General features: G+C 37.3%; 1 protein-coding gene across 1 annotated transcript; it reads left to right on the forward strand.

Annotated features, from left to right (window-relative positions):
* The first annotated feature begins 721 nt into the window (after window positions 1–721).
* LOC103707797 (transcription factor RF2a-like) lies at window positions 722–6,252 on the forward strand. The gene is made up of 4 exons (XM_039128454.1): window positions 722–2,303; window positions 4,425–4,557; window positions 5,403–5,487; window positions 5,912–6,252. Exons 1-4 carry the CDS (start codon window positions 1,690–1,692, stop codon window positions 6,250–6,252), a joined length of 1,173 nt encoding a protein of 390 aa, XP_038984382.1. The 5' UTR covers window positions 722–1,689.
* Window positions 6,253–10,799: the final 4,547 nt, after the last annotated feature.

Consider the following 10,799-nt stretch of genomic DNA (forward strand, 5'->3'; position numbering starts at 1 on the left):
TAACACCAACATAAGGTTTTAGTGAAGTTTGCAAATTTTATTCTACTGTTTATCTGCTTATTTATGCAGTCCTATTATTCTCTCTCTTCAAAAATATCTGCTTTGGATAAAACAAATGGTATAATAATTTCCAAAAATATATGTGTATGGATGTACTGCCGAAGATCATCTTTTATCTTTTTCTGTATATGATAATTTATCCAACTATTACATTTTAAGTTAATACCCTCATGGCCCTCGAGCCTAATAGCCAAGTCCAAGCACCACCTGGTCCACAGGCTGTTATAAAATAGAGCCTGATCCAAAATGAGCCAAGCCATATACATGCTCAAGCTATGCTAAGAAAAAGGATTTATCCTCAAAATAGTACAAGCATGCATACCTGCATGAATACGTGTTGTTTCAAGCTAAATTTAGCACCCAAGTGATCAAGCTCGTCGTATATCGCTAAGCCAGATCAGGACTTGCTCGCTCAGTTTAAATGCAATACAAGCGATATCTTTTAAACCATGCTTTTTAATCAAAACAAAAACTATCTTTCTAAAAAGGCATTAATCAAGTCCTTATTCTACCATTCGATGATCCTCCTGGCTCAAACATCTTCGATCGACTCATCTGTAGCACTAAGCTTTGACATCAATTTTTGGCTGCACAGAATTCTTAAAGAGAAAATTTATCATCCTGAACTAATACATTTCGATGGAGAAATATGACTGTCATTCAAGAATAGGAAGAGATCATGCATCCATGCAATGACATAGATGATATCATGCTTATAAGTATCACTGTCTCTCATGCATGAAAAAATATCTTAGGAGATTACATTTGTCATAGTAAGTAATTGCAATATTATTGAATTTATCCAAGTACGTAGGAACCCCAGATTGGTGTCACACGGTCCAATAGAAAGAGATGCTTGAAGCTGATTCTTGGTAAAATTATATGTTACCAAAAACTTAGGAAAAGAAGCATTAGAACCATGCTTATCTCCCTCCATGGCCCCCTACATAGCAATTCGAAACTCGAGAGATCATTTCGTCGTCGTGTCCCGTTGCTTTAAAGCTTATGCTCGTTCTCGCCCGCCCGCTCGCCCGCCCGCTCCTCCATTTCTGGTCTTTCGCGTCTTCCAATATCTCTCCAATCCCTTGGCACTCCGAGGCCGATCGAGCGAAATCCCGCCGTTGTTCGGAGATCTCATCACTCTGCGGCAATGGCCCGCTCTTCAGGTCTCAGCTCTCTCGCTTCTTCTGAAAGATCGGATTTTTCTAATCTCTGGATGCCCGGCTCCCCGCATATCTAAGGTTTGGATCGGAGGCACGGGAAAAGGAGCTCCTTTTTGGTATGGTTCATTCTTGATCCTCGGGTTCCCTTTTTAGTTTGTCTCTCTTTTTTCTCGGATTTTGAGGAGTTTCCTATCGTGGTGATGCCAAATAGGAAAGATTCTGATAGTTTTCTTGAATCGTAGATACCTTTTTTCTGGGGCTTCTCAGTTTCCTTTCTAGCAGTCTAGAATATTGGAGCGATTTTTTTTATAAAAGGAAGCACCTTTCGTTGCCTCCGAAGACTTGTGGATCGTTTTCTTTCCAGGGCTCCGTCTCTGGTTCAGATCCCCACTTAGTTCCAGGATTCCCATTGGTTTCTCTTGCAAAGTTGATTCCTTTGAGATAATTAGTCTTGGAAATCTAAATCATGGACAAGGACAAGGCCCCAGTTCATGGCGGAGGTGATGGTTTCCCAACCCATTCTTCTCGCTTCTCTGCTTTTGCTGCATCCTCGAGCAAAGTCCCGTTTATGGGTGATCCCTCGCCTTCATCCTCCTCGCATTCCAATCCAGAATCCAGCCGTTCCGGCCAGCTTAGCCACGACATCAGCCGCAGTCCGGATTTCCCACCGAGAAACCCCGGCCATCGACGGGCCTACTCGGAGATCCTCAGATTCCCAGATGACACCAGCTTCTATAGCGACCTCGGTATCGTTGGCCCATCATTGTCTGATGACACTGATGAGGACTTGCTCTCTGCCTACCTTAATATAAAAAAGTTGAATTCTTCTTCGGTCCTGTCGGGCGGTCAGCCTTCTGGGCCGGCTGCAGCTCCCCTTTCTCCTTCTCAGACCGAGAACTTGGCCTCGGGTTTGAATGAGAGGCCGAGGGCTAGGCACCAGCATAGCTGGTCCATGGATGGGTCCTCCTCGGTTCTGCTGGGGTCGAGCAGTGAGGGACCGACATCAGCTGAGATGAAGAAGGCTATATCAGCTGCAAAGCTTGCTGATCTTGCTCTCGTTGATCCAAAGCGAGCAAAGAGGTTTGGCTGATCCATCACAATTTCTTTTTTTTATTGTGTTGAAGAATGTACCTCCTGCATTGCACATAGGTCTTGAAGGTTTATGTTGAAATTAAAAGCAATTACACTTTAAGATATGTGTAGCATTGGATTCTAATCCATGTCAAACAGGTGATAAGAGGTCAGCCTCAATCTTGCCTAGGATATGAAGAAGAAACTATGGGGTATTCAATATTAAGTATAAATTTGGCATGAACTTAAAAGACAAAGTGTAGAGGGCTTTGGAAATATCCATGCTTTCATGCTCCTACTCTTGAATCTACTTGCACACCCTTACAGTGATCTTTAAGCAACCAGAATCATAAATGCATCTGTCTTTATAAAACAAGATCCTTATGCAACATAGTCGCATTTGCTACCCCGTACTATTTAATATTCCTTTATTCCAGCACCTACTGATTGCACCTGCCCAAGTTAAGAATTTTCAGAGTTTGCGTTTTCTCCATAGTAGGTTTTTCATCAGCATTTTCTTCATATCAAGTTTTCAATCAGCATCTCTAACTACTAGAGTACCTGTGAGTGCGTTCAGTTATGAGAATCGCTGCTTCTAGCATATCAGAGGCCCAGTGATGGCAACTGTCAGTGGCATCTTATTAGATACCAATCTTGTTCTGTCTCATGCTTAATTGTTGCACAAATTTCTTCTTTCATGACCTTTTTCTGTAGGCAAATGCAGCTTAAGCATATACATGGGTAGAATTACAACTTTTGGAACTTCCCCTTCCATGATATAGCTGCTCTTTATATTCTTCATCCCTAAGCTTGTAACTTTGGCCCTTAATCCAAAAGCCCTAGATTAAACTCTGGGGTCGTAACTAATAAAATTGAGACAAAATTGCTGCTAGGTTACACTTTACTGTCATCTCACAGAAGATCATTGTTTTTCTTAGATTTTGTTGTTAATTTAGTTTTATTATTTTCACATAAACATATCATTGTTTGTGACACTATGAACTAGTTTTGAGTGCTATTTAAGCAGCAAGGAAACATAAAATCCACCCATTTCATACAATGTAATCTATCAGGAAACATAAAATCCACCCATTTTCGTAAAATGTGACCTATCATTCCACAAGTGAAATTGTAAATCATCCTTGACCATGCATCTCGCCATTACTTATGTATTCAAGTAGCATCGAATTCAACCCCGATCAGACACCATTCAGAAAGCTCTTCATCATTAGCTGTAACATTATTTTGACTGTACATTTTGTTCATTTATAATGGTTCATGCTCTTTCATATAATTCATACATGTTAATAAGAAAATGTATCATCTTAAAGTAAAATTTAGGTACCAATTTCAGGTGTGTAACAACAAACTTTTATTCTCTTACACCCAAATCATGTATATATCTCTTATGCTACAGCATCTCTTTGCATGTGTTTCTAGTTGACATGCTCTGTGTTTTGTTTGGGGATAGTTACAACTTTTGGAACTTTGTTTTTAATTTAAAAACTATAACATAAATGAATCTTTGGGCATGCTCATTTTAGTTTCAACTCTGTTGATAGATTCATGAAAACTTACCATGCACATCACACACACCATACCTTATACACAAGATTTTTGTCGTCGAATCACATGCTTAAAAACAAAGTTCTTAGGGATCATGATATGTAGTTGCCACCATTGTTTATGCACAGCACTTCAAGAGCATCTGATTTTTGAATTCAACCATAATAAACAGTGCCCTCTAGATGGAGAATGTTAGATCATTTTTAATTTGATGATCTTGGTAATTATTTTACCACATCAAGTGTAACAATCTATAATTTTGAATTATAAGAAAAACAGAAAAAGGAAAAGAACAAGGAATGACATTGGTCTTGTATGGTGTCAACCAAGTAATTTTCCCATGTGCATTGTGTGCCAACACTTCATTTACCAAACTCTTCTTCTATTCGACTACAGTTATCCTGTGTGTTTGGGTCCTCAATATAAGATGTTTAGATACATAATGTTATATGTTGTTGCCTCAACCTATGTATTTATTTAAAACAAAGATACTGTTAAATCTTCAAACATGTTTATCCCTGTTCTTAATTTCTATATTGATGATGACCTTGGCGGGATGGATAGGATTTGGGCAAACAGGCAATCAGCTGCAAGATCAAAAGAAAGGAAAACGCGATATATTGCTGAGCTTGAGCAAAAGGTGCAGAGTCTCCAAACAGAGGCAGCAACATTGTCAGCTCGATTAACATTGGTACAGGTATATATCTCAGTAGTTGTTTCATCATTGTACATATGTTAAATTTGAAAGACTGGAAAATCCTAGAAAATAAACTAGGACAACACTCCAACTTGCTTCATCCGACACCACTATTATTATTACTTTAAGATTGAACTAAGAACCATTAATTAATCATATTGGCTGTTTGAATATCAGATTTACTTATGTATATACCTGCATTGGCAGATGAGAATGCAAGATGTTAAAGTTTCATATTATTTGATCTTATGTACTTGTTACAAGTCTTAAGAGTTTAATTAGACCTAATTCTGCCATGCTGCTAAACAATACTTCTTGCAAGCCCTCAAACCCCCCACCCCACTGAAAAGATAAATAATAAAATAAATATACAAAATATTTTCCTTTAAGTTGGTATAACTATTCCGTACTAATGAGAAGTTATTGCGGATATGGGAAGTGAGCTTAGATTTGGGAATAGGGAATGCCAGTTTAAAGATATGTAGGAAAACATGGGATATAAAAATCTTTGCCTTTCTTACTTCTCTACTATGAATTTCAATTTTTTCCTTTGGCACTTGTTTCATTATTCTTTTCAAATTTTCTTCAGGGACAGCTATATACTCCAACAGCTTTTAGAAAACTAAAATTATTTTATTTCCCAGGCATCTTTACCAAGAAATAGATAAGCACTTGGATATTTGTGTAATATAAATCAATGTTCAGAGGTTGATATGGTAGACCTATATCCTTTATCGAGTTGAGTAATTATTAGCATGAGGATCTTATATATTCTTGAGCAGGACCAAAATTACACTATATACATGCATGGATTGAATGATATTCATATTGGCTTGTAATTACAGAGAGATACCAATGGTTTGACAGCTGAAAATAGCGAGCTGAAGCTGCGATTGCAGACCATGGAACAACAGGTTCACTTGCAGGATGGTAAGGTTCTTTTATGAAATTTGGTACTGTGCACCTCTTCCTATTATCTCACCACACGGTTTTCCTTGGTATGTTCATTTAGACCTTAGGTTTTCAACATGATTGTAGAATGTGTTTTCCCCTCAGAAAAGGGAATGCAGAATGTGGTGGTAAAGCACTTACTTTTCATTTAATCTGTCAAATTTCAATTGGTTATTCACTAGCATGAAGGAAGCAACAATTAAAAAAAAAATAGTGGCGGTTTAAAAGCTACTGTAGGTGTTGAGGAATTTTCATTTTTGTTTATCGAGGAACGTGAGACCATTTGGTGTTTTCAACATCCATACTTTGTTTGCTTAGATATTTTATTCATCCTTTCCAAAGTTTATGCTCTTTTCTTACCATAAAAAAAAAGAAAAAAAGCTTATGTTCTTTATTTGTGTAGCTTTAAATGATGCACTGAGAGAGGAGGTTCAGCGGCTGAAGTTGGCAACAGGCCAGCTGATGCCAAATGGCGGTCCATTGATGAATTTTGGACCACCATTATTTGGATCAAGTCAACAATTCTACCACCACAACCAAGCAATGCAATCGCTCCTGGCAGCCCACCAATTTCAGCAGCTCCCGATCCATCCTCAGCATCAACAGCAGCTGCACCCACTTCAGCCTCTGCAGCAACAGCAGCTGCACCTTCCCCAGCCTCAGCCACCTGCAGACCTGAGGATGAAGTGTCCAATGACTTCTTGGAACAAAAGGGGAAAGGGAACATCAGATAACAGCAATTGAAATGAGTGAGGACAATTTTTGTGGAGTCAGTAGCTGTCCAACTCATATCTATACTATGTGACCTGCTTTTTGTTGTTTATATTCTTTGCGCCATTAATATATGAAGTTTAGAAAGTTCGATTACCTAGTTTGATCTGCTTCCTGGATCATTTAGATGTTGATGATCTTCCAAGATAACATCTGCCAGTTTCTTCTCGTCGTAGCTCACCATTTTGGTAAATGTGATGTTTCACACGATAATTTGTTGGTTTATGAATTCAGAAGTCGATTAAGGATGTTTATGAATTCACTTTGCTAAGCACCTGAGTGACATTGGAAGTTGGTGATTCAATTTGGAGCTCGTCTTATAAATGATTGTGTTACTTCTTCTCTTGTTTGATATGCTGCAGTGATTTTTTTTTTCTTTTTTGAAAAGCCAGTTGTTTGTGCTCTATCTTAGAGGTGCTTGAGGCTGTTTCAATTTAATGGAGTAGATGCTGAAACAAGTCCCTTCTGACTAACAATTGCAGCCCTCATCATTGTTTCTGATAAAAATACAGGGGAGAGCTGGACATGTTCTAGGGCTTGTTCAGCGGCAGAGTTGACATAAATTTCAGTGGCACTTGCTGTGAATCAGATGCCCAACAACATATCCCCTCAAGCTTCCTTCTCTTCATGTCTCAACAAGGTTAGAACGCCCTGCGTGATATGCGGCGACTCCGCATACTGCTGAGTTAACAAGTATAGGTTGGATAGAAATGTTTCTAGCAATCTGTTTAACATCTTGTACTCTGAGATACTAGAAGGATGCATTGAACAAGACTTGAAACCAGTATCTCTGTTTAGGTGGAGTGTGCCTAGTGTTATCCACTTATTATTCCAAATCTTGAATATTTTGACATACTAGATACTTGATGCTTGGGACCATCCATAACACTCAACAGTACACATGGTTAATTTATTGCATCATTGTCATCATATGTCTACTGTTGATATTTCTAGAGGAATAAAATTATTAAACTAACAAATAAATTAGGAAACCTTTTATTGATTTTGTGAACTAAAAAAGCAATATATCCATTTCATTATTAATGGACACATAAATGGACTGTATTTAGACAAATATATGTAAGATATAAATGTGTCCCATGTCTGATTTTTGAAAGACTCTTGGATTCTTCTGAACATTCTGATACTTGACACTTGTGTTACTTATCTTAGTAATGTTGTGTATGGCAATTGTAGCAAAATCTAGTTTAAACCTTTCTATATTTTTCACTGCAGCCCTTTAGCCAATCCAGAAACACTTCCAACTTTCCAAGTCAGATTCGATTCAAATGCTTCGACATCCTTCTGTTTAAAGAGCTATGTAAGGACTTTAGGATAGCAAACAAACTGATTAGTGTGATCGATTGCGATCCACTTACCAACTGCCAATGGATGTATCTCACTACATCCCTAAAAAACATTGCAATCGGATCCTCACCTTTCTGCTTTTACACTTTAGATCCACTTATTTTGATCCTGATGAAACCAAAGGGACAGAAATATAGCCCATATTTCGTTAATCCATTTCCATGGAAGTCAAATTTTACGGGTGCGAACAAAGGTTTGTTCTTATAGTTCCATCTGTTTGATCGGCAGGCAACCGTAGGCTGCGGTCCTCGGAGGTTCATTCCAAGTATTTACACCCAAGTGATTATAGTACAAGTGGAACACCCTCTCATTTTCTTAAAACAAGAGGTGCAAACATATTGGAATTGGATTCTTATTAGATCCAAGCAACATCCAAATCCAAACCTAATAACATAATTGAGTTTGGATTTTTCTCATCATTCGAATTCAGATCCATAATTGAATAGCCAATAAATATGATAAATTTCAAAAAATCACTGTTTCGGTAGGACAAGAAGAGAGAAACAAGTAGAATCTCTATCCAGAATGGGAATAAAACGAGAAAAGAAAAGCAATGGACTCTTGATCCTTGATACAGTTAAAAAGGTGGATATATATATATATATATATATATATATATATATATATATATATATATATATATATATAATTGTTCTTTCTAAGTTTCCCCCTTATGAAAGAGGAGGAAAAGATTGGAGCCGAAAGAATGTCAAGCCCAATCGGAGTGGAACTAGAGGACAGAGGTGCATCATACCGTAGCTTAGATAAATATCCTTAACCAATGATCATAGACTTCATGAATTATAGATTCTAATTATCTTTAAATCTATAGTTTGTATATGAAGCCAAGATATGACTAAAAAGTTCACATGCAAATTGCAAATACGAGTTTTTCCTGAGAAATGAAGTGCATATGTTTGATATATATTAGATATTCGTTAATATGTAATACATATCTAGACATACAAGAATACATTGCCAGATAATTTATATGCTATCAGTTAGATGTAGGTCGCATCCAACCCAAGTACCTGATCCAATAAACTGTTAATTATTGGACTATCAGAAATATTTGATCCAATTTGGTGATCGAATTATTGGGTATTACCGCCCCCCTCAATTTTGAACTAATCCATAGAGATCACAAAGGTCGGAAGGGCAAAGATAGATGTCACAGATTGACATTGAGGAAGGAGATCATAATTAATTGTGCAATAAGTTTTTAAAGAGCTCTCTTTTCCGATTTTAAGAAATTCTGGAGGACAATATGATGGAAATAACCTCAGTTTTCCATCAACCTTCTTAGCCCATGAAATATTGTTGTAGCCCCACCTTATTGTGCCTCTAAACAGCTTTGAGACTGATGGTTTGGTGCTCAAATACCTTGCTTGGAAAAAACCTCATGCTACTCCATCTCAGGCTTCTCTGATAAAAATCCTTGCATAATTATCTAGCCTTTATAGAACAGGAGGTTCCAAATAGTGCAAAGGATGGGGGTTGAATAAAGAAATGGCAAACAGAAGCATGAGGAAACACACAATAAGCATCCAATTTCTGATACCCTGTAAGTCATCCCCCTTGCTGCTGCTTTCCATTAGATTGAGTTAGGTTTCTCACTGTGCGCCAAATTACGAGGATAAAAAGAAATTTATAGGATCCCCAGATACCTCTATTCAAAGAACTAATGCCACACACTCCAATGGGGAACTCCATATTGTTTGATTGGCTTGTGATCAACTAGGAAAGAATGAAAGTGACTCGTCGACGAGCAAAACTTCTGATCACCTAAACTATAGATTCACTGAATTTGCCAGAAAATAATTATAATTTTATGATTATAGATCATCTATTACAACCATGAGTATGTAATACTGAGTTAGACTAATAAATGACCAATAATTGGAAAATGTTTGCTTGTTCATAGCTACATATTTACCAAACCAGAAACCAGGGATACCATGGAGCCACTTAACTGTAAGTATGCATCTTATTATATTTAATAGTATCATCATGACAGCCACAGCAGTGTGTTGAATTGGTGCTATCTCATTGCTTGAGTCTAGATTGTCTTTTGGATCTATATATGTTGAAAATCATGTTTGCCTGTTCGTTTACAATATATCATGGAATTTCATACTCGAAAACAAGTGGTATAGTTGGTTGGAGAAAATTAGGGAGAAAAATGACAATAGGGAAAAATCATGAGACGAGAGAACGTTTAGTCTGGAGTAGAACTTTATAATTTCATAATTCTAGGACTACTTGAATTCTCAAAGCATCAAAAGAGTACGTATGTGGAATCAAAACTCTTTTCCAAAAACCTAAGGATCACAGTTCAATCTAAAGTTATAATAGCAACTTGGTAGTGGTGTATCCAAATGAAGAAATAATGTGACCCCGGCAATATTGATCTAGTGGCCAAAAAAGAAGTTTGCTCAAGCAATAAAAATGTAGACCCATACATCTGCTTAATAATGCCAATAAGATCATCAACAATATTCTTAATGAAGCAAAATTGAGGTCTTTCAGTTCCCCTATCCCATAAGCTTTCAGTAGAAAGAGGTTTACCTAAGACAGCAAATGGATGCAGCAGCGCTTACCACAAAAAGCAGAAGGCAACCTTGACAAAGTTTATGGGAATGTTAAAATGACACTGTTCTGTCATACCTTCAGAAGGATGGGACTAGGCTTAAATTAAATACACGGATGTCATATGGTGTCAGCATTTGGTAAATCATACCCCCATGGGTATCTTCAGTTATTATAAAGGTTTATACCCAAGATTCTTAGGTCACAGACTCATTCAAAAAATAATTATGAAGGCATTTATACAAAGTGTCTTAAGGCAGAGACGGACAGACTTAAATGCTTTTACTCAAATTTATTAGTAGCTACTTCAACATGCTAAGAATAATCTTTTCATTTTTCCCATTAGAATGATATGGGTAAGAAGTCCTATCTTAAGACTTAGTACTTAATATAAGTGAATATTTGGTTCCAGGTTAAACTATCATAATTTTTTTTAAGTAGAGATGCATCTCAATGGAGGAAAGCTAGGACATGGCTACAGATTTTCACCAGCGAAACTGATGCCCCTGTGAGTGAGGCAAACCAAGGAAGAATGACAAAAATGCTGTCCCTAAAAATATGGA

This window comes from Phoenix dactylifera, chromosome 7 (assembly GCF_009389715.1).
Source record: "Phoenix dactylifera cultivar Barhee BC4 chromosome 7, palm_55x_up_171113_PBpolish2nd_filt_p, whole genome shotgun sequence".
NCBI classification, from domain to species: Eukaryota; Viridiplantae; Streptophyta; class Magnoliopsida; order Arecales; family Arecaceae; genus Phoenix; species Phoenix dactylifera.

Coding starts and splice junctions, on each gene's coding strand:
- LOC103707797 (XM_039128454.1), top strand. CDS start 1,690: ATGGACAAGGACAAGGCCCCAGTTCATGGCGGAGGTGATGGTTTCCCA. Junction 2,304..4,424: donor GATCCAAAGCGAGCAAAGAG/GTTTGGCTGATC, acceptor CGGGATGGATAG/GATTTGGGCAAACAGGCAAT. Junction 4,558..5,402: donor CTCGATTAACATTGGTACAG/GTATATATCTCA, acceptor TTGTAATTACAG/AGAGATACCAATGGTTTGAC.